The following is a 25,097-nucleotide window of genomic DNA, read 5'->3' as shown; positions in this document are numbered from 1 at the left end:
ATTTGTTCAGGTTACTTGGGTCCATTACTGGCCCACAGTTCATCAAAACGCCCCTGGACCAAAACTGTTATGAAGCACCAGTCTTTTCCCTATTCTGCTGATGAACACCTTGTGACTGCCTCTGTGCTGTTTAGGTTTTCAACGCCTACTGATCATTCAGCTTGCTTGACAGGGCCTGCCAGTGAATGGGTCCTAATGGGTCCAGAATTCAGGGACAACTTGAACCAATACCCTTCTGAACCACCTTGAATTACAAAAGATCTAATCTGATCACCTTCCACCTCAATGTGCCCGTGCCTTGCAGGTGACTCACAAAAGGACGAGTCCAACCTCTTCCGGGGATAATGCCTGCTGTCTTCCTACTGCGTAGAAGGAAATGGAATGTTCCAAAGCCCTCCCAGGCCTAATCATCTTTTCCTCCTGAAAGGACTTCTTAACTTACTCTTCAAATGAAAGGCAACACATGGTAGGGCTAATTAAGGGGAGCTGCAACAGGCCCCATTTCTAGCCTTCCACCGATGCCCAACTGTGTGGCCACAGACGACAGTGAGCCGTTTCTGAAGCTGTATCCACTGAAGCGGAGGCGTGTAGCACATGCAACTTGTGACCAGAACTGGCTTTGTTGACAGGAAGGGACTGAAATCTCCTCCCACGCCAATCCTCAAGCCTGGAACGAATGTAACAGGGATTGTGCTGCATTTAAAAAGTGGCTTCCAACTCTACTTCACCTGCTCGTTCTTTAGAGACAATGGCTTGACCGGTGAAACTGACTGCCATAGAATTCAGTTTAGCCCAAGTAAGGCAGTAAGATGTTACATATGGGTACATTTTAGCCGGGAAACATGATACCTGTACATTGTCCACTTCTCACCTGGTGAATAGAATTCCTAATATTCAACAGCAATGGAAGAGCTGAAGTTGTAATGTGAAACTGCAGAAAGGCCTCAGTGAGGAATGACTTCACAAAGAACTCCAGAGCATGTCTCAAGTGGTCCAGCACCTCCTTCCTTTCTTCCCTCTCTCTTCATCCCTCCCATTCCTGTACTCATCATCCACACCAGTGGAGCCTACTTGTGAGCAGGCTGTACCAGAAGGTTACACCATCTACATGGAGAATAGGCAGCAGGGTCGAGGAGGTGGGGTGGCAATCATCGCAAAGGACAGCCCTAAACTCTTTAAGGTGACTCTAAGCTGTAGCGGGTGTGAAGCACTGCACCTCAAATTGGTGTTCTCCCCCAACAACTCCCTTAATTTGGTGGTCATCTACAGACCTGCGGCTCTGGTTTCGGATTTCTCAACGGAACTCTGCTCTCACTTAAATTCCCTAAGATCCGTTAATGTGTCCACTGTTGTTATGGGTGACTTTAACCTCTGGCGAGGGAATAAGAAGGATAACGGAGCCATGGCTTTGGAAAAAGCGCTGAACAACCTGGACTTTAAAGTTTTCAATGAGGCTCCCACTACCCCTCAGGGTAACCAGTTGGACTGGTTATGTGGATACAATGTATCCCTGCAAGACTGCAGAACCACACCCTGCATTTGGAGCGACCACTATCTGGTATCTGCCAATCTAAAACTGCCTATTTACGTACATCAGCACAATCCCCATATCCAAGTAGTTAATAGAAACTTCAAAAATCTAAACAGGGCACAGATTAAGTCATGCGCTGATGAAATACTGTGTTCCTTTCAGGATCTCGACTCATGCGCAATCCTCTTAGACAAATACAATAAGCACATTCTTGAGCTGGTGGAGGCAGAGGCCCCTCTCAAATCTAAATTATCCAGAAAAAACAACAACTGCCAAAAATGGTTTACTAAGGAGCTCCACACTTTAAAAAAGGAAAAACATACACTGGAGAGGAAATGGATCCTAGAAAAATCAGTGGATAGTAAAAATAATTGGAAAACAAAGGACAAGGAATATAGAGACAAAATAAAGTCAGCTAAGGCTAACTTCTTTAATTCAGAGATTGAACTTGCTGACAACAAGACTAGTTAACTTTTCGACACACTAAAGAGCATTGAAAAACCTGCTAGTCTCACACCCCCGTTTACGCCCACAGAGGAGGATTGTAATATTGTCTCTAAGGCTTTTCAAGCTAAAACTGATAAAGCACGACAAAACATTATCAAGGCTAGAACCTCTGTGAACCAGGAGATACAATCTATAGAAGTAGAGATAACCACAAGAGAACAGATTTTCAAATTTGACCCCATCACTGTAGCAGATTTGTTAGAGGTACTGAACAATATGAAACCCACCACCTGTGCAGAAAATATTCTACCACCTAGCATTATTCTGCAACATAAAGACATTTTTGCCCCCATTCTCCTGAGAATAGTGAATGCCTCGTTCCAGGAGGGTGTAGTGCCAAAGGAACTTAAGAAGGTCACCATCACCCCTCTTGTCAAAAAAGCCGGCCTGGATCCAAAGGACCCTGCTAACCTGCGCCCAATTACAAATTCCAACTTTGTTCTTAAATTACTGGACAAGGTAGCAACGCAGCAACTACAGAAATTTGTAGAGAATCAGGAAGCCTTGCACCAGCAACAATCTGGCTTCAGAGCATTTCATAGCACTGAAATAGCCATGCTGGACCTACAGAATCAGATGTTGAGCTTGCTTGACAAAAATAAGTTAGGGATGCTGATGCTTCTTGATTTAAGCGCTGCCTTCGATCTGGTAGATCATCAACTCCTCATCAAGGCACTCATTGAGAACGTGGGCTGCTCCGAAGGAGCTATTGACTGGTTATTGTCATTTCTATCGAACCGCCAAGCCAGAGTCCACTGGGGCAGCAACTTTTCTGATCCCTGCGATATCCTCTTCGGAGTGCCCCAAGGGGCCAGTTTGTCACCAATGCTGTTCAACATATACATGCGCACTTTGTGCAGCATACTTGTGAATGCAGGCGTGTCGTTTACGAATTACGCAGATGACACTCAACTTATTTTGGAACTGGGGGGCAGCCAGCACGCCGCTGACAGCGAAGTGATTGCAAGGGTTTATAAGACAATAGACGATTGGATGCAGGCTAACTGGATGTGCCTGAATGATCAAAAACCGAACTGATGCTGTTTGGTTCCAGTCGTCAGTTGGCTAATCTAGGGGCACAGTACAAATCCTTCCAAATTAAGAAAGCCATCATCTCGGTGGCTCCTAAAGTGAAAACCTTGGGCATGATGGTTAACTCTGCGGTAGATTCTCATGCCCAGACCAGCTATCTCCAAAAAAATATGGCTTATTATCTCAGGCTAATGAGATATATCAAGCCCTTCCTAAATGAATGTAACCTGGCGACCATTGCCAGAGCTATTATTTTATCACGGCTCGACTATGGCAATGCACTGCTGTTAGGGGCCTCGTCTAAGGACTTAGCGAGATGTCAGGTGATCCAGAACAGTGCGGTTAGGCTAGTAAAAAATCTGAAGAAGAAAGATCATGTCACCCCCGATAGGATTTCCCTTCATTGGCTAAGAGTAGAGGAACGTATAAAGTTTAAGGCTCTTTCTTTGGTCCACAAGTGCCTCTATGGTAAAGCACCAGAGTATTTGAAAAACAGCCTAGTCCTCTACACACCCAGGAGAAGACTACGATCGGAAGGAAAGTGCCTCATGGTCGTACCCAATTTCAAGTTGAAATCGGGGTTGGGTAGATCTTTTCTGGTACTGGCACCTAAATTGTGGAACAGCCTTCCCGATTCACTGAGGTCAGAAGCAAACCACCTTGTATTTAGGAAACGGATGAAGACACTCCTCTTCAGATAAGATCTCTAACGCTAGTGGCTGTCAGGTCTTCCATGCCAACTGTTTCGCGTCTCTTTATGCCTGCTTTCTTCTCTTCTATGTTGTAATGTTCAAGCGCCCTGATGCCCTCGGGCTACCGACGCTTTATAAAAATATATACATACATACATACATACATACATACATATACATACATACATACATACATCATTCACAGGCTTCAAGGCACCATCATGAGAAGCACTGTATTAAGGCCCTTTTCTCTCACCTCTGATAGTGGACGCCTACTTTGTAAGACCAGTCTCCTTTCATCCTACAGAGCTGGTCTTCACGTAGGCCAATGCCCCTGTCTAGGCCCATCCTCAGAGGAAATCTCAGAGTAGGGAGAAGTAGTGTGACTCTCCTGGCTGCGCTTGGCTCTACGCTCCACTGCAGACCTTCTGCCATCTCCACAGGAACTGCTGTAGGTCTGCACAGTGCCTGTAACCGCCTGGAATCCATGACAGGTGGCACTTCCCATGCTCTCTGCCATCCATGCTTCTGGGCGCTGACGGCATTGACAAGCAGTGGACAGGGTAGGACTGAGGCATAAAACTGTCTCCTGCACCAATAGAAAAGTGGCCCACCGTTGCAAATGGCAATTCATTCCTTTTGTTACAGACTGAGTAGTACACAAGGTGGAGGTTTTTTTTTTTATAAATGTGATGCAAATAGTGCATTTTAAAGAATATTTGTTAGTAACCCTGGCCAAAAATACTAGCTGCATGGTGAAGTAACTTATCAAACTGGCTCACATGGGGCAGAAAAGTTGCCCACTTTGACCAAAAAACAGGTCCACACTCGCATTTTGTGTTTTGGTTCGGGCATTGGCCTATTGCCCTGGAGGCAAGTCCCACCCTGGCAGGAGGCAGGGAATACCTACTACCAGAGTAAGGCTCCGTCTCCCATGTGTACAGCAAGGTGGGAGAGCTAAAACACCCCTCCTCCTCAGTGAGTGGCTTGCAATAGCTGCACAAGCCACAGGAAATGCTGGGGGCTGAAGAGGTGAAAACACCTGTTCACTTTGGTGACATAGCGGCCCCCATGGCAAAGACAAGAAAAACATTCAAGAATTAAATTCAATTAATTCTCAGGACTTACACATAAGACAGAAAATACATATAGGGTTAGGACCGTGAGCCCCTCTGGAGGAGTGGGGTGTATTTCTTAAAGTGGACATGCTGGATCTGTTAGGGCAGAGATTCTTCTTATCAAGCTAGCACTGGTACAAACATGATCAGATGTGGGGGTAATTGAAAGTCTAATTCTTCACTAATCAGTATTTATTGAAGCCCCTTGTTGTTGTGTAAATTGTAAAACATTGTTGCAAACCTGAGGGTTGCAGGTGAAGGTTGTTGCGTTCTGTACTTCTCAAGACACAGGACTGAATGAGGACCGGAGCAAGAAGCAGGTACGTCTCAGTATCTTCTTTATTGCCATTATATGTACCGCGCAGGGTACTACCAAGATGTGATCCCCGGACACTGGGACCCACCACCCAGGTTGACTGCCAGGATCTCTTCCACACCTACGGCAACTCCTAATGGACACCAGGGAACTCGAGCACTCCACACACCAAAGTTCCACACGTGACATCATTATGAAGTCGAGCTCACACCACACCATACAAACATCCCGCTGACCTCCACACTCCTCCCTTCCAACAGGACAAAGCGGAAGAGTAGCGAAAAGAAGGAAACAGGAACTTCTGAAACAGTAACACGAAGGAAGTACAATCTTGAAAACTAAAACGACAGCAAAGGAGGCAGAAAAGACTGACAAAAGTAGTTCAACAAAAAGAAGGGAAACCCACAGCTCATGATATACTCAGTACACACATACTAACACCACATCCACCAAGCCCTTCACACATCACACCACAACGCATCCACAGAGAACATGCACATCTAGCTCTACACACAGCTACCTCTTCACTCTCTCCCATCAAAAAGCAAAATTGGGCATGTCCATGCAATGACCCCTCAAACCAGGCCTGAACTATTTACCCCCATGGTTTAAAAGATGAGGATACGGTGTATATGGGTTGCAATATCTGAATCTTGGAATACACAGTGAATGAGGATTTGAAGACAGCATGTGGCACTAAAATGTAGTTACCAGTCTGGTTCAGAGTGGCCAATTACAATCTCTGGCCATTCGCTGCACCTTACTTTTGAGAGGTGTGTGACACTGTAAACACCAATACCTTTCTATTAATTAGTGAATCACATCATCGGGAGACCGTTTTTCATGCTATATTAGCATTATTAATAATAGGTTAATTACACTGACCCATTAATACTTTAAAGAATAGGACTTAAAATCATTGATCAGATTGGTTACTTCATAGGAAGTTCTACTAAAACTGCACAATGGACAACTTAGACGTAAATGGAGACTGATGCACTTTTATCTTTATGCCCAAGAATATAGATAAAGAATGACACGTGTGTCCCTGAACCTACTGATCCCAATGCCACCATATCTCTGGAGCCGTGTAAAGCCTTTATTTATTTAATGAGTAACCCCATTGTTGGCATCCATTATTGGGCGTTTTACAGAAACCTGTATGACTATCCCTGTTGAGGGTTGCTAGAGGTCGGCTCTCTAGCTCTCTATGTAGCATTACTCATCGAATGCATGTTTTAATCATTCACTGTTCAATTGTTTGCTGAACCCCAGCGACTTGGCTCGAAGAAGATGCAGAGGGTCCAGGGCCTCAATCTCCATAATCCGAAAGATCTGCCACCGTATTCTTCTCGTTAAACTTCCGTGGCTTGGAATTTGCATGTTGCAAGTTGCCATTTGTCTGCGTATGTAGTTAGAATAGTTTCTGTTATATTGTTAAATGAAATCACAAGGTCAATGGCAACTTGTGGCCCAAACTGTGTAAACTCCTCTAACCTCTGTGTACGTATTTGCTTGATTCCCGTCCTATTGCATTTATGTCCTAGATTTTATTTGGCTTTCCTGACAGCAGTTTGTAGATTTTTTAGAAATCCACAGACTACTTATTTATTCAGATATACAGGGGGGAACAATGCTCCTTTGAACACAAAAGAATGTACAATAGATATGGAATCAGATTTGAAGGGAAGCAGTGAGCTTCTTACAATGGGGGGAGTTTTGGGGACATTCTGACCAGGTTGTGGAAAGGACTAAATGAAACAGTCATCGGGGACAATACATGGGTGGACCTACATATATTAAGGACAACCAACATTAGACAGATTTAAGTGCAGGTAGGCGGTACGGCCAGCTGTGCTTGGGGTGTGACCTTGATGGGTGAAGTGATAGAGTGGAGGCAGAGAAAGTGAGGGACATAGGCAGGGTAGTGGCAAGGGAATATTTTTAGCTAGAAGGCAGATGAGAGGTAGGTTAGGAGGGTAACTCAGAGGTGAGATGGTAGGCTTTTAGTTTCAAATCCGTGTGTACTGTTTCTTGGATGTCCGGGGGAAGAGAATTCCATGTAAGTGGAGAGAAAGAGCGGAAGCGAGAGGAAGCACAGAGAGGGCGAAGAGCCACAAGGGAAGTCGAAGAGGCAGACCGAAGGTCACGAGAAGGCTTGCAGAGTTGGATAGAGGAGGGTAGATGGAGAAGTGGATTACCGTGGACAGATTAGTGAACCAGGAGAATACATCTAAATCTGGCCCTGTTTTCCATCATCAGCCATCCACCCTGGTGACGGTACAAGGAACACCATATGAAGGGCTTTTTACTGTGTGTTCTTGCAGTCCTTCCTTACTAGCGTACACCCTTAACTCCCTCTTAGTCCTTAATAGAGGATGATGTCCCATCAGATTCTCAGCTCCACAGTTCAGAGCTGGTGCCTGCCACTTCTTATTTAACATTTCTAGATATTGTTTTTCTACTGTTGGAGTAATAACTTTTATATAAACTTGGCAGGAATGCATGACATTTACACGATCTCTGCAGGGTCACCAGTCACTATAGAGGTTTAGCCCAACTAGGGCTAGAGTGTTCAATGTTCCAGCCTGTTGCCTCTAGGCAGGCCTTAGGATCTGCTTTCCCCAGAACAGCAATTGGTACTTCTAATTAGCCTATGGGAACCTTGCAGTCAGGAAGCTCTGTCTCTTTCTGAAGACGTTAAACAGGATTTGGCCCTCCGTTGGTCTCTGGTTAACGAAGGGAAACAGTTTTGGGTTCTACGACTTCTGTTAGCAGATCTAGCGACATTGCAGTGTCTCTTCTGCTGCAGGATGCTGAAGAGCCACTGAAACCTCCCAAAGAAAGCATAAGGTTTGTCTGCTGCTGCTTAGCATCTGATCCAAGGGAATCAACACTTCCACTGATTGTACGGTACATCAGAGTTTGATCAATGACATCAGGTAAGCAGAAGAACATTTCCAGTTTCTGACATTCTCTTCATTTTTATTTCATTCTATTGTTTGAAGCACAGACCTAGCACGAGAGCAGCCGATCACTGTACAGGGTGTGTGTAGCCAGCATTTGGGCTGGCATATTTTAACAGTAGCCCAGTACTGTGAGTTGCGGTCTATGCGTCGGTAGGTGTGTCCTTTGGAATTAGACCTTGGTCAGGTGTTGTTGAAAAAGCCGATTTTTGAGAGATTTGCAAAATGTGAGAATTGTGGGTGTGTTCTTGTGCCAATACCAGGAGCAAGTTCCAGAGGGTGGGTGCGTGACAAGAGAAGAATTGTTTGCGGTTCCTTTCTTTGCAGACGATTTGTGATTCGAGCCGGTTGGTCAATTAGCTGCAAGAGGAGCGAGTGCCACCAGATATGATGTGGAGCTTAGATGCCAGGTATGCTGGTGTGCTACTCGTGACTGCTTTGTAGAGGATTCCTGCCGTATTGAACAGTATCGTGGCCTGGAGAGGAAGTCAATGTAGTTTCCATAAGATGTGGGGCGATTCAGTCAAATTTCTGCACAACGATAATAAAATGTACTGCGACGTGGTGGACTGCTTTTAAGCGAGTCAAGTGAGCAGCTGTCAGTCCCGTTAGGGGCATTTCCTCCATCGATGTGTGAGACTATAATGGCCTGCATTATGGTCTGGAAGTCCTGCAGCGGGATGAAGGGTTTGATTTTGCAAAGGGTGGAGATTTGGAAACTGGCCATTTGGACCTTCTTGGCTATGCTTTCTGGAAGGGCATGCTGCTGACAATGGGAAGCCTAAGGATTTTGGTCATTCTAAGAGATGCAGATCAAATCCTTCCATACGCATATCATTCAGGCATTGTTGAAAAAGTTGTTGTTTAGTGGGGGGACCGATGAGGCAGAATTTGGTCTTGGATGGGTTAAGTTTGAGGTACGCAGTCGACAACCAGGATGGGATGATGGGTAGGTAATTGCAGAGAGGTCTGATGTTGTGTGGGATTCTAACCCATCTCTTAATAAAGACGAATGCAATTATATAGTAACGCCAGACCTGTTATCTATCTGGTTCCCAGTACACACATGTGTCAAAGCACTCGAAATTGTGTTTTTTGTCTGTACAGGGTAACACACTTGTCCCACTCAGTTAAAAAAAACAAGCCTATGATGAAAACTGTTGGCCTGTTTCAAAGGCTCTTCTAGGGTCCTGTAGATCATTAGAGCTAAGATAGGAGGAGATCCCATGGAAGTAAAGATGGTTGATGCCTTTCTGAAAAGTACAGGCCTATAGCTGTACAGGCCTACAGGCCTGGATCAGCCGTGGGCTTCTTAATTAATTAATGAGAGAGTTGCTACCTTGGAGCAGTCTGGAAAGTAAGTAGAAGAGGGGGAGGGATAGAATTAACGTCAGAGGAGCAATCTCCTTGATTGACTCTGGGCCAAATGGGCTAAACCGGGGTGCAGCAGTGGTTGACCGTCCTAGGTATGGGACCTGTTCATAAGGAGAAGTTGCCAGGAATGGGCATGAAGAGGAGATGGCAGAGATAGGCGGTGTGGAAGGAGAAGAAGCAGGGGAGGGGAGGAAAAGGATGGTAGTGAGAGTTTCACAGATTTTCACAATTTAAATCTTTTTGAAAGGGAATTATCTAGAAAAATCAAGAGTAAGGAGGGAGAAATAGATCACCCTAGGGCGAGGAGGAGCCAGCATGGGAGGAGAGTGTGTGTGGGTGAGAGGGTAGAGTGGTAATCAGGTTGACAAGGTACAATGATTTGGCAGAGTTGGGGGGCATAGTGAAGGTTAGGAAGGCACTTGTGTAAGCGAGGAGACGAGGTGTGGTGCTGGTCTTTATGCCGCTTGCAAGGGTAGCATTGCATTTCCATTTTGAAGAGTTACAACTGATGAGGGTGAACCAGGGCTGGGGCAATGGGTAGAAGGCGTCAAGGTATGAGAGGAGTAGTGGAGTCCAAAGGGTGAGCAGAGAGGCAGGAACAATTTGGAAGGCCTTGTTGATAGGGGAGATGTGACGAGGAGTAACAGAAAGCAGGGTGGACCTGCCTTTGACTAGGTAAAGAGCGATGGCGTTCGTTTTTTATTTAAATTTGGAGATTAGAAGGATAGGAGGAGGTGATTTAAATGTTGACAGCAGTGCATAACTCAAGGCAAGCGTGGTTGAAAGCAGAGGGTTCAATAGAAGGCTTGAAAGTGGGGAGAGAGGAGGAGAGGAAGACCAGGTCAAGAGAGTTGTCTAGATTGTGAAGTGAGTTAAGAAAGTGGTCAGAGAGGAACATGTTGAGTCTAAGATGGTAGGTGGGAGAGATATGTGGGAGGTTTGCGTCTACTATGAATGTTATTGAGGCTTTAGTGGAAAGGGAGTCAAGCAGGAGGTCCAGATCAGAGAAGGAGTTGTGAGGCCCCTGGGGCTGATTTATAAAGAGGAACGTGATAGAAGGTGGATTAAGGAATTGGGTGGATGTGAATTCAAAAGAGAGTGGTAGAACATCAAGAGGATATAATGGCGGAAAAGGCATGGGCCTGGTTCATTGAACGTGATTAGAATGATCACAGTTAGTTTGTGATCTGCCAGTTCGACTTTTGTAACTCTTGACTCTTGTCCATTTTTTATTTTGATTGTTCTATATATGTGTATGTGTGTGTGTGTGTGTGTAGGGGTAGTCTGGGGAGTAGTTGGGGTAGAATCAAAAATAGGGAAGGCATGGGGGGATATCCCCATGTTAGAACAAAAACTAAATAATGTTGACTTAAAAGAGTCAAACTAGCAGACCACAAACTAACAGAGGCCGTTTTAATCACACAGAACCGACCTGGTTGATCATCAGGCCAACCCGACCACCTTTCTTGAAAGAGGGGGAGGAATAAAAGAACATAGCAGAATCAGTTTGTAGCGCAGCAGAGTTAGCCGGGTCAATTGGGGGGAGGAGGGTGACCCAAGTCTCTGTGGTACCCAGAGCTTCCATAGCAGGGTTATGTTAATAAACATGATGATTGATGAAGGGAGATTATTTGATTTGACATGCCAAAACCCTACTGAGACAACATTGGTTGTCAACATCAATGAGTTCAGTTGTTAAAGACTGATTCTTCATTCCAAATGCTGTGGTTTTAGTACCATCAAAAAGCAAAGTGGACTGCTGATGACGCAGTATAGTAATCTGTGCTTCATAACTCTACAAAGACAGCAACCAAAACTGATGACGACACCGTGAGAGTAGTAGCGGAAGGTGGGAGGCCAGTGAGACTCACAGAGGATACATTGTATTTGAGAAGGTTGATCTGTCAAGGGGTCTTTTGTGGGTGTGGTGAAAGGCATGCATGCATTAGTAGGAGGTGGAGAACATGGAGGAAGAGATGGATGGAATACGAGAGGGAGCCAGATTCCACTGGGAGTATGAAATAATGAAAAAGAAAGAGTACAGTCAGGGGAATGATAAATGCATTCCGAGAGGAGTGGAAGGAGCGAGCAAAGTGAGAATGAGGTTGGGCAGAGGAAGCAGGAGTGACAGGGCTTGAAGTAATGAGCAGGGGTAGTCTGTTGGGGGTGTGGATAGCTACACTGGGTCGTTCTGTAGTACTAGAGGGATGGACTAGATCTCAGGGCCATGACCAACCAAAAGGCAGCTTTTAAAACAGGTAGATAAAACAGGTACAGGAACAACCATTAAACAAACACAATTGTACACTCTCTCACTTTTGGGGAGATATGGAGCTTGGTCCCTAATCCTACAGATGCATCCATTCAAAGAGCTTGGCGGCCTCTCAGGCACTGGGGGATGCCATATTCACATTTTGCAGGTCTGTTACCAGGGTCTTGTATGGGATGTGTATTCCAAGGCAAAGCCTCAAACACCCTTTCAAATAAGTTTCGTTTGGCTAGATTATGAGAGCCAGCAAATGCCCTTAAAGGGCTACTTTTGTGTTCCCCATTTTGTCCATGCAGGGCCGGTTTCCTTGCCTCACTGACAACAATCAGGTGAGTTGAGGTAACCCCCCCTGCACGTTTCCATGTGTTTTACATTTGTCCACACACAGGCAAAATCATGTCGGAATGCAATGCACCATAACACATTTTAACCGTACAGCTGCCCCGGGATACATCTTGTATCCTGACTATAATCAGGTAATCTGCCATCAATCAGAAGGGCATTCACAGCCAATCATTTGATAGTACCCAGACAGGGCAAAACAGGGTACCCGGTGTACTCTGACCATGACAGGCTTAGGGTCTCTCAGGGGCACATCAACCATCTCCATCCCCTATGAGACCAAAGATTAGGACTCATGGGACAAAGGTCAAGAAAATAGTCAAGAAAAATACAGAAATCACAAGGGCCCCCTGACTTTCAACCTCACAAGAGCCCAGATTGTGTCACAACCACCACCTTTGTGATGCCTCATGGAATTTAAATGCCTCAGCTCCAACTGACCTTTCTCTTCAGGCATTGGCGCGGCTTTGTCACTCATTTGCCTTTACATTTTACATGTATGCCGATGATGCCCAGATATGACAAAATCATTTCCTAGCTAGAAGAATTGCATGGTCAAGGTAAAAGTCTTCGATACCCTCTGCCCCAACTTGGCTCCACGGTGTTTCAATCCTAAAGAAAACAGACAGATACAGAATATCCCCGTTGCCTTTTGTAACGTAAACCAAGGGCAGGCCATTCTCTCCCGAGAGGTGCAAGAGCAGAGGACCTGACCAAAGAGCGATAAATGCAGTAAAGACTAAATAAATGGAATGCGTTGTATTCTGCTTTGCTCTCACTTTGTGTGGCGCTGTCAGTAGCAGGCCTGTGACCTCAGTAATAGAACTCTGGCTGGAGAGCAGAGTGGGAGTGCCGGATGAACAGTGAGACCTGAGTGGGTGAGAGGGTGGATCGACCAGCGGTTGCTACATTGAAATTGTCTGGATGTTTGACTGCTAATACATTGTTCAGATGCCTGGACTACCTAAGAAGAAGAATAGACTACACTACATCTGAGGCCTGGCTCCAGAGTCATCTATGCGTCGAAGCAATTCTGTACAAAATTAGAACTCTTTACTGGACACACAAAATATACTAAATCACTAATCACCCACCCCTGAAAGGGAAAAGCACAGTATAAGACAGGCCGAACAACTAATGTACGCAGAATGGATAGCTGGGGATTGACGTACAAGAGCAATATCAAAAATGTGTAGTGATTTCGAGAAAAAGAGAAACTCAAACGTAGTGGAGCAGCCTCTTGCCCACTGGTTCTCTGGTGGCTGGACAGGGTTGTGTCAATCTTTGTGGTGCTTGCATGGGTTTGGGCTCTAATTCTACATTCTCGAGTTGGCTCGAAAGTATTCTGTTACTCAGTGCCTTTGTGCAGGTAGCATGATGGAGAAGGAGTCCTACAGCACTTTCTTTGAAATGGGAAACTCGATGTTCATGATCAGTGGGTCGATGTTGTGAACCTAGATTCATTTCTGTGGTGTCGAGGTTTGCACATTCGATCAAAGGGTTTCATCACAGCAGCAATGTCTTCGAAGCAGACGGCTCGAATAGCCCTTTTGGTGTGTTCGATGGTTTGAAGTGGTCTAGATGGTTGAAGCGGTGGTCATTGTGTGAATGCCAACTGGCTTGATGGTGAACAGATGGTGGCTCACTGGCTCAAATGTCCTGTGGTTGCCCAATATAGCAGTTCTGGAATATTGGTATGGTTGTGGTCCTCCTTATTAGAACCCCTCAATCTGGACCTCTCCCCTACTAGTTCCCCTGAATAATCCCTCTTTTCTTCACTGCTTTCACTCCTATGGAAAGATGCTTTGAGTACTAAAAAATCTCACAATTAACCAGCAGAGTAGGGTCTTTCCAAACACAAATATTATCCCTTTATCTTAATATGGATTGGACGCTTTCAAGCCCTCTCCTCCATTTAGGATCCAATGGGGGCATCCCCCTTGACGAGTGTCCTTTCATAGCACTTCATATGCACCCTTGCTTCTGTTGGAGTTGCTGGGTGGTAGATGCTATGGATTCTGGGAATTCCAACATGGTGGATGTCATCCTCACTATCCATGCCCTCCGAGTCTGCCTTAAGTCTGACTAAAATTACTATCCCTTTCCCTCCTAAGGTTCGGTTGCCCAGGATCTAAGAGTCAATTCTGGGGTCATCCGAGCCTCTGGAATTCCCCCATTCAGACATGTCTGATATGTGAAAATGCATCTTGGGACTACAAAGAGGTTCCTGTGTTGGACTGGAGACATCTGATATCAGCTTAGAAACAGGGGCTACTTTCCCAGCCTGATGCTCCTTCATCTAATATGGCAATTGCTTTTTTAATGATCATACCAGAAATGTGTTGCTTCATGTCTAAGTGCACATAACATCGAATTTGCAAGTTTCTAGTATCATGTGAACAGTCATGATAGAGCACGGAGAATACCAGTAGATTTTTAACACTGGACTTCATTAATTGCAATAACGCCTCACTGGTGCCAGGCAGGTTTGGGCATTGGTGCCAGGAGGGTTTAGGCATTCCAGATTTTCCCGATACATTGTCTACTTTCCCTAACGTGTCCTTTACTACTGTAAAGGTTAGTTGTACAAGTAGACAGCTGTAACATGTTTAGCAGTCTTCCCACTGCCAATGGGAGATTAATGGAAGATGACATCAGAAACTGCTTCAAAGATTCCCATGTACACATTTTAGGCTACCTGAAACATTGCTTCTTGAAGTTAGACATTTCCCCCATGCTGCTGCTTTGTCTTTGGACTGTGCACAGCAGAGCTATAAGTGCATCCACTATATGGATGCCAAGGAGTAGGTTATTAAGTCCTTGGGCTAGACGCCAGCCCTTGTGTAACCGCTGACACCACCGTTTAACCACAGAGCATATGGGCGAAGTATATTTGTTGAGTAAAGCACATTTTCTTGAAAAATCCACCTTCACTTCACAAATATTAAAAGAATTAGGCGATTACACATCTGATATCAGCTTAGCAACAGGGGCCTGTTACTCCTTCATCTAACATGGCAATTGCTTTTTTAATGATCATACCAGAAATGTGTTGCTTTATGTCTAATTGCACATAACATCGATTAAAGATGGCATTCTGACACTCCAGGCCTTCCTCCACTTGAATGAGGCCAGGAGATATTGGTTATAGGCTTCCATGCTTCCTTCAATTAATTCGTTCCTGGTTTAAATCTTTGATATAACCTTTTTTGGTCATATTCCTTGGGAAACCGTCTCTCACCAAGACAACACGTAAGAACCCTAACCTTTCTGTTTGATTCCAAGAATAAGCCTCCGCTTGAACTTTTATTTCATTCGAACTGTGCTTGTCACGAAATCCTTTTAGTCTCAAAAAGGCGGAAGTGCTTTTACGGCGAAGGAAACAAAACCATGCACAAGCCTTCATCTAGCACAAAAGACCAGCAGTCATTTTTGTGTAGAGGGCTGTCAAACAAACACACGTAGGGTTCTCACAGTATTTACAATCTGGTAACTTTGTAAACACAAGGTGTTGGCTGGAAGCAGCAGAAAGAAGAAAGAGAAGAGTTTGAGGAGGATAAAGGAGTGTGTCCTGAGGCCTGCACCAATCTATTGAGGAGGATAAAGGAGTGTGTCCTGAGGCCTGCACCAATCTATTGAGGAGGATAAAGGAGTGTGTCCTGAGAGGATAAAGCAGTGTGTCCTGAGGCCTGCACCAATCTATTGAGGAGGATAAAATAGTGTCTCCTGAGAGGATAAAGGAGTGTGTCATGAGGCCTGCACCAATCTATTGAGGAGGATAAAGGAGTGTGTCCTGAGAGGATAAAGCAGTGTGTCCTGAGGCCTGCACCAATCTATTGAGGAGGATAAAATAGTGTCTCCTGAGAGGATAAAGGAGTGTGTCATGAGGCCTGCACCAATCTATTGAGGAGGATAAAATAGTGTGTCCTGAGAGGATAAAGGAGTGTGTCATGAGGCCTGCACAAATCTATTGAGGAGGATAAAGGAGTGTGTCCTGAGGCCTGCACCAATCTATCTCAAAATGTAACAGCAATCACTTACCTGCACTTTTTCCCCACCGCCTGAGACTTTGGAAATATAACCCATGATGTATTTTGCAGCTACAGTTTTTCCTGCCCCACTTTCTCCACTGTGGAAAGAGAACATATTCAAATTGTATAGTAAATCAACCTTGAAATTTCATGGCTAATTCTATTTTTTAATGTACCATAAATAAGCTCCTAGTAAACAGCTATGACTGATGTTACCATGTTTCCTTTAGTCGCAGTATGGATTATTGGATTAAAGACACAGTAGCAACACAGAAGGGTTCCATATTTAAATCTCATTTTAAATTAGGTTGACAGTAAATATTTTCCACTGAAAAACATTCTGCTTTTGTTGACCTCCTATCTCCCATGACCCTCATTGACGTTCTAACAACTCCTCTACTTCTCCCAGAGAAATAGGGTTTGTATTCTGAAAAGAGAAGTGGGGGAAACAGGCTCAGGAGCAGGGGATACAAGTTTGGGGTGTTGGTGAGGGATCGGCAGCTATGATAGAAAAGCAAAACTTCAAAAGAACTAGTAGCTAGGGGTATTGCCCCAAAATAATGTTTAAATAATGGTGAATGCGTGTTTTCTGTGCATTCGACATGGTGGAAAATGCTGAATCCCAAAATGCCGAATTAGGTGAGTGGGGTGTCCCCCGCATGCCTAGTTCGGCATTATGGGCTTCGGGGATTCCGGGGGTGTCCCCCGCATACATTGAATGTAAAGCGGGGGACAAATGACCATAATCCGAAAAACTCGAGTTTCAAAATGCAAACAAGTCGACTTTGCAATTTTGATACTCAAGCTTTTCGGGATTTGGTGTTTTAACGTAGATCCGTAGCAAGGTAAGGGAAGGGGAGGAGCGTGAAATGGAATGAGGGAAGGGGAGGAGCGTGAAATGGAATGAGGATTGTAACTTTTACCCAGCCACTGTTATTTATTTTGCCATTACACTTGAACATCTCTCTGCCTTTACCCCCGCCCCTTTTGCTGCAACTAAAATGATATCACCCAGCAATACCGTACTTTTCATCGACATTTGTAATTTCAGCTGAGAGGCAAGGAGCCCTCTGAGATGATAGGATATCCTGTATTTTGGGAGGCCACTTTTTACACCTTTTTTCTTTGCCCCTATAATCAGTGTACCTAAAAGTAAACTAAAAGCACCTTCTCCCATCTGCACTATTTCCATGGTGTGGCACTTGAGCAAATGGCAATGCCCATGCGGTCCTGCATTGGGGACACTCACTGACATACCCAAGATAGTACCTGGCGCATAGTAATGTACCGTGTTGTATTTAAACTGTTGCATGTGCTTCCAAACTAGAGCCAGTGCTGTGCATTTTTTTAAAAATTTAAACAACTATAGCAAAAAGGTGCCTACAGTTAAAACACACTCTTTGAAATGTACGTTAATATTACTTAGACAGACTGACCCATTACCAAAAAAGATGTAAAGTAAAGGAACTATACAAGAAGCAATAAAAGGGAGCAGCCATGGAAGCTGTTTAGTTTCCTGAAAGCAACATTTCCACCTGCCAAGCGGGTGCAACCATGCAAGCCCACTGTTGAACACCCACAACACAAATTTGTTGATATCACAATGGCTCACCCACTGGCTGCTATGGTGAGTCCACACACTGTCATTAAGCCTCTCTCCCATAACAGCAACACAGATTTGGAAACACAAAAAGTAATCTTTGAAAAGAACAAAAGAAAAAAAGCAATGCAAAAAAGTCTTATTTTTGTATTTGGCAAAGAGCATTGGTCTTCTAGTGCGGACTGAACTCTGGCGCTCACAGTGGCCCAATGCAGGGCTAGCTACCACACTCCCAGTGGCAGATACCCTTGTTTCCAAAGCCACATGGTCAAATTCAGAAATATTTGTATTAATAGGCAGAATAAAAAAGTGAATAATAATATGAACCGAATTGTGGCTAAAAAAATCCGTTTTCATTGGCTGTTTGAAACACGTAAGATCTCCTGCTTATTAGTTAATGGAGCAACCCTCCCTGAATCCACACATCAGTTTAGCTGAATTAGATTTATAAAGATTTCATAAAAGGTCTTTCGTTAATGGGATGAGGAGGGTGATGGCACCCATCGCATGATGATAAACTGTGCTCTATTTAAGCTTAAATATGCTTTAATATGCTACACAGCCAGAGCATTGCTAGTGCATAGGAATGGAGAGTGGACTTTGAAGAAAGGCAGCAGCTTTCAGAGCTAGGCTCGAACCTCTCTGCCAGTGATCTACCTTAATTTTAAAAGTATATACACTGTTTGACCTAAAATGACCTACAATTAAAACACAGTGTTTACTCGGTTGAAATACCAGGAAGGAAATGGGAATGGAACACAAGTTTTAAGTAGTCAGCTGGTGTTAGGCAGGGGTGCTGGAGGAGTGCAAGGTGGGCACTGACCTAGGAACTGTAGACATGTTCAAAGCTGGGCAGTGCCCCAGGTGAGTGGGAGGGGGTGGGAAGAGGAGCTCAAATTGAGCACTTGTTTTTAGAGAATGCAGTGATTATACACGACATCTGTTACCTTTGATGGTTGTGGGGAAGTTCCTACAAAGCAATAGCCACTGATACAGTGTTTATAATACTAAAAAGAGAACTTAAAGTATGGCACTTCACTGTACCAGGTAATGACTGAATAAAATGACAAGATTAGTGGAGTTACTGTACAGACGCCAGTAGAAAAGGGTTGTATACGAATTGTTCGTTTTACAACTGCTCGAATGACAATTGACCTTTTCACAATTGACCGAATTGTGAAGGTCAATTGTAACATATATGTGGGGGGAAACCCCCCACAAACCCCCACCCAACGCCAAACCCCCCAAAACCCATATGTATATATATATATATATATATATATATATATATATATATATATATATACCAAACCGATATATATATACATATATATATATTCGGTCAATTGTGAAAAGGTCAATTGTGACCCTTTAAATTCGGTCAATTGTTCATTCGAACAATTGTAAACAAACAATTAGGATAATACTTAGAAAAGACCTCCCATCACTTTATAATATATCTTCAGTATATGGCAACATGCCCAATCCCATTTTGGAAACAATTTTGTCCTCATAATTGCCTCATTATACATTAACAATATCTCAAGGTAACAGCATTTTTTCTCAGGGGGAAGGGCCAAACTTTGAAAGCCCAAATGTCACAGAAGGCATGGATATAGGCCCTGAGTTCCCCCTGTGAGCATTAATCGACCAGCGTAGATCGAACCGGGTCCTGGGCAAATGCATACATTCAGGCATTAGCTAATTCCCCTAGATTACGAATGTCCTGCCCACATCTGCACATAAATGCATAATGTGGCAGAATGAAAAGAATCATCTACTTGAGAAGTGAGTTTGGTTATACGTCTAATGTTCATCCTAAATGACTCGACATATAGACTGTTCAATAAGTGATCGACCTGCTACGCTGCACAGCATACATTATTTTAAATGGAAACATAGTGACTGCCACCTGGTTCATCTGATGTTTTAAATATTAGTTAGATACCTGCCTTTTTTCTCCTTCTTGTCCTTCTTCTATTCCTTCTCCTTTCATTCCATTCCTTCTCCTTTACTTCCACTCCTTCTTCCTTTCTTCTAATCCTTCTTCCTTCATTCCTTTCTTTCTTCCTTCCTTCCATTCCTCTTCATTTCTTGCTTTCTCCCTTACATCCTTTCTCCCTTTCTTTTCATTTGCAGGGGTCCCCCGTTGTCCCTTTCCATCTCCCCACCCAAGTGGATAAGTTGAGAGTTGAACGTGTCCAAGCATATTTCATCCAGCCACCTCTGAGTAGGTACAGCTTTAAATAGGCACTTGTCATCCCTCTTTGAATGTTTCAAGGCATGAGCCAATGTGAGAGATATCTTGTGGACTCTCTAGGTCAAACTGCGTGTCTTCAGTGCACTAGTGTGGGGTGATGTTGGGGTTGTCTAGGAGTGGGCCTAGCAGTTCCATATAGAGGTTAAACATGACCAGAGAGAGAGAAAATGGAACCTTGAGGAACTACACAGGTGACAAGGTGCTGTTCAGACCCGAGGGAGACCATCTCAACACCCAGCATCTTCCAGATAGGTAGGATGTAAACCATTCCAGGACAGTGCCAGAGAAGCCCATCCTGTGTGCAAGGAGGGTGAGTGGTGTGTGATGGTTGACCATCTTGAACACAGCTGAGAGGTTCAGGAAGACTAGCAGTCCCTTTATCAATGATCTGTAGAGCCTCATCAAACACTTGGATAGTTGCTGTTTCAGTCCTGCGTTTGGGGTGGAGCACAGATTGGTAATCCCAGACAAGAATTAGTTGCTTGATTTTTGTTGTTGAGTAGCAACTACCTTCTCAATTACTATTCAAATAAACTAGAAGCTTGTGATAGGTTGATAGTTTGCTAGGTCTTTCAGATCAAGGGTGTTTTTTTTCAGGGGCCGGTCAGTAAGCCCTGTTTTTGGCATGTCTGGGAATTTACCTTTACTGAAAAGAGCCATTAGGCAGGACCAGTATGTTTTTTAAGCATAGTGGGTGGTAAGATATCATTGGTGTACGAGTTCAATTTTAAGTATGCAATCACGCACAAGAGGTATTTGAATGAGAAGGGAGAGACGTCGGTCCAGGCATGAACCTCTTGTGTCAGGATATAGAATTTCACTATCATGGGGGTAGTGGTCTCCCCACCTTCTAGTAAATAGTCTAAGGGATATATCACCGAGTTGATTCTTTATTTAGTCCTCTTTAGAGGGTCATAGTATCCTGCTTGCTCATTTTAATATACACCAAAAAGACCAGAATATTTACAGGGTAATTCATAGAATTTCGCAGAAAAGTGTCGCAAGCGGCTGGCGCAGAGTGTCCGCGTGCGATTGTCTGCGCCAGGCACGTGCGCTAAAACCGATTTCCGCGCACAGCGTATTCATGGATTTTAGGCTCCCAAACCAGCCGTGGCGCAGAGTATCGCAGCGAACCTGCAGCAGCGCCAGTAACGCCCCCAAGAACGCCCTCGCGCAAGCAAAAGCCATCAAAATCGCTAAATCATTGCAAAGGGCAGCGCTAACCCTGGACCAGTCCACAGGGCTGCCAAACAAGGAACGCAAAGCGGGTAACGTGCATATCAGGGGTACGCGTGAAGTTATACACGCGATTAGCCAGGGTACGTGTATTACAGGGGTACGCGTGAAGTTTTACACGCGATTAGCCAGGGCACGTGTATCACAGGGGTACGCAGGAATTATCACACGCGATTTGGCTGGGTACGTGTATTACAGGGGTGCGCGGGAATTATCACACGCGATTTGGCTGGGTAGGTGTATTACAGGGGTACACGGGAAGTTCTACACGCGATTCGGCTGGGTACGTGTATTACAGGGGTGCGCGGGAATTCTCACATGCGATTTGGCCAGGTACGTGTATTACAGGGGTGCGTGGGAATTATCAGACGCGATTTGGCTTGGTACGTGTATTACAGGGGTGCGTGGGAAGTTCTACACGCGATTGGCCAGGGTATGTGTATTACAGGGGTACGTGGGAATTATCACACGCGATTTGGCTGGGTACGTGTATTACAGGGGTACACGGGAAGTTCTACACGCGATTCGGCTGGGTACGTGTATTACAGGGGTGCGCGGGAATTCTCACATGCGATTTGGCCAGGTACGTGTATTACAGGGGTGTGCGGGAATTATCACACGCAATTAGGCTGGGTGGGTCCTCACAGGTGTTCCCTGTACACCCTCCACGGCCCCTGCAGGCAGCCCACAAAACAGGGGACTACCCTGCACACCTGCTCATGTCCCCCTGCCCACCCACCCCCCAGCAGTGCAGGGGCAGCCTCCACCAGGCCCCCACCCATGTCTCCCACCACCCCCACCCCCCAGCAGTGCAGGGGCACCCTCCACCAGGCCCCCACTCATGTCCCCTATCACCCCCACCCCCCCGCCACCAGGGGCACCCTCCACCAGGCCCCCATCCATGTCTCCCACCACCCCCACCCCCCAGCAGTGCAGGGGCAGCCTCCACCAGGCCCCCACCCATGTCTCCCACCACCCCCACCCCCCAGCAGTGCAGGGGCAGCCTCCACCAGGCCCCCACTCATGTCCCCTATCACCCCCATCCCCCCGCCACCAGGGGCACCCTCCACCAGGCCCCCACTCATGTCTCCCACCACCCCCACCCCCCAGCAGTGCAGGGGCAGCCTCCACCAGGCCCCCACTCATGTCTCCCACCACCCCCACCCCCCAGCAGTGCAGGGGCACCCTCCACCAGGCACCCACCCATGTCTCCCACCACCCCCACCCCCCAGCAGTGCAGGGGCACCCTCCACCAGGCCCCCACCCATGTCTCCCACCACCCCCACCCCCCAGCAGTGCAGGGGCAGCCTCCACCAGGCCCCCACTCATGTCCCCTATCCCCCCCCCGCCACCAGGGGCACCCTCCACCAGGCCCCCACTCATGTCTCCCACCACCCCCACCCCCCAGCAGTGCAGGGGCACCCTCCACCAGGCCCCCACTCATGTCTCCCACCACCCCCACACCCCAGCAGTGCAGGGGCACCCTCCACCAGGCACCCACTCATGTCTCCCACCACCCCCACACCCCAGAAGTGCAGGGGCAGCCTCCACCAGGCCCCCACTCATGTCTCCCACCACCCCCACCCCCCTGCCACCATGGGCAGCCCCCACCAGGCCCCCACTCATGTCTCCCACCACCCCCACCCCCAGCAGTGCAGGGTCAACCTCCACCAGGCCCCGCTTATGTCCCCTATCACCCCCATCCCCCCGCCACCAGGGGCACCCTCCACCAGGCCCCCATCCATGTCTCCCACCACCCCCACCCCCCAGCAGTGCAGGGGCAGCCTCCACCAGGCCCCCACTCATGTCTCCCACCACCCCCACCCCCCAGCAGTGCAGGGGCAGCCTCCACCAGGCCCCCACTCATGTCTCCCACCACCCCCACACCCCAGCAGTGCAGGGGCACCCTCCACCAGGCACCCACCCATGTCTCCCACCACCCCCACCCCCCTGCCACCATGGGCAGCCCCCACCAGGCCCCCACTCATGTCTCCCACCACCCCCACCCCCCTGCCACCATGGGCAGCCCCCACCAGGCCCCCACTCATGTCTCCCACCACCCCCACCCCCCAGCAGTGCAGGGGCAGCCTCCACCAGGCCCCCACTCATGTCTCCCACCACCCCACCCCCCAGCAGTGCAGGGGCACCCTCCACCAGGCCCCCACTCATGTCCCCTATCACCCCCACCCCCCCGCCACCAGGGGCACCCTCCACCAGGCCCCCACTCATGTCTCCCACCACCCCCACCCCCCAGCAGTGCAGGGGCAGCCTCCACCAGGCCCCCACTCATGCCTCCCACCACCCCCACCCCCCAGCAGTGCAGGGGCACCCTCCACCAGGCACCCACCCATGTCTCCCACCACCCCCACCCCCCAGCAGTGCAGGGGCACCCTCCACCAGGCCCCCGCTCATGTCACCCACCACCCCCACCCTCCAGCCACCAGGGTCACCCTCCACCAGGCCCCCACTCATGTCTCCCACCACCCCCACACCCCAGCCACCAGGGTCACCCTCCACCAGGCCCCCACTCATGTCTCCCACCACCCCCACACCCCAGCAGTGCAGGGGCACCCTCCACCAGGCCCCCATCCATGTCTCCCACCACCCCCACCCCCCAGCAGTGCAGGGGCAGCCTCCACCAGGCCCCCACTCATGTCTCCCACCACCCCCACCCCCCTGCCACCATGGGCAGCCCCCACCAGGCCCCCACTCATGTCTCCCACCACCCCCACCCCCCAGCAGTGCAGGGTCAACCTCCACCAGGCCCCCACTCATGTCCCCTATCACCCCCACCCCCCCGCCACCAGGGGCACCCTCCACCAGGCCCCCATCCATGTCTCCCACCACCCCCACCCCCCAGCAGTGCAGGGGCAGCCTCCACCAGGCCACCACTCATGTCTCCCACCACCCCCACCCCCCAGCAGTGCAGGGGCAGCCTCCACCAGGCCCCCACTCATGTCTCCCACCACCCCCACCCCCCTGCCACCATGGGCAGCCCCCACCAGGCCCCCACTCATGTCTCCCACCACCCCCACCCCCCTGCCACCATGGGCAGCCCCCACCAGGCCCCCACTCATGTCTCCCACCACCCCCACCCCCCAGCAGTGCAGGGGCAGCCTCCACCAGGCCCCCACTCATGTCTCCCACCACCCCCACCCCCCTGCCACCATGGGCAGCCCCCACCAGGCCCCCACTCATGTCTCCCACCACCCCCACCCCCCAGCAGTGCAGGGTCACCCTCCACCAGGCCCCCACTCATGTCTCCCACCACCCCCACCCCCCTGCCACCATGTGCAGCCCCCACCAGGTCCTCACAATCCCCAATCATGTGCGTAATGGTCAGCCTCCACAGCCAAAAAGCCCTACCAAGTAACCCATTCACCCACATGGAAATGAAAACACATGTTACACCCCCAATGTTCATGAAGCAAATGAACCCATGTCCGTCACACACATATTTTCCAATTGAATGGGAAAACACACAACATGACATGCATGAAACCAATGAGATGAAACCACACAGTGAACAATGGAAAAAAAAATGTATTGGACAAAAATACGAATGCTAAAGAAAGAAAACTAACTACAATGTAAATGTGAAAAAAAAGCTGCATGTCCGCATAAAAACACAAAAGTAGAAAATCAAATCCAAAAAATGTTGTCCAAAGTGAAATGTAAAAACTCTCCATGCAACAAAGAACTATGTACAAAAATAACAAGGGTCCATCATCACAACTGAACAAAGGAAACCTCCTAAAAAACCTACCTAAATATCAACTATATACAAAAAGTGGAGCAGTGTCCGTTGACTCCAAATCATAAG

At 47.3% G+C, this 25,097-nt stretch overlaps 1 protein-coding gene across 1 annotated transcript in view; it reads right to left on the bottom strand.

Annotated features, from left to right (window-relative positions):
• MYO1F (myosin IF) overlaps positions 1–25,097 on the bottom strand; it is an 860,973-nt gene that overhangs the window by 444,189 nt on the left and 391,687 nt on the right. Inside the window, exon 5 of the mRNA XM_069649543.1 lies at positions 16,189–16,276. Within this exon, the coding sequence (XP_069505644.1) occupies positions 16,189–16,276 (88 nt within the window). The remainder of the gene's footprint in view (positions 1–16,188; positions 16,277–25,097) is intronic.

This window comes from Ambystoma mexicanum, chromosome 1p, assembly GCF_040938575.1.
Source record: "Ambystoma mexicanum isolate Mex_15411 chromosome 1p, UKY_AmexF1_1, whole genome shotgun sequence".
In the NCBI taxonomy this organism is placed as follows: Eukaryota; Metazoa; Chordata; class Amphibia; order Caudata; family Ambystomatidae; genus Ambystoma; species Ambystoma mexicanum.
This window is presented reverse-complemented; position numbering and strand designations above follow the sequence as displayed.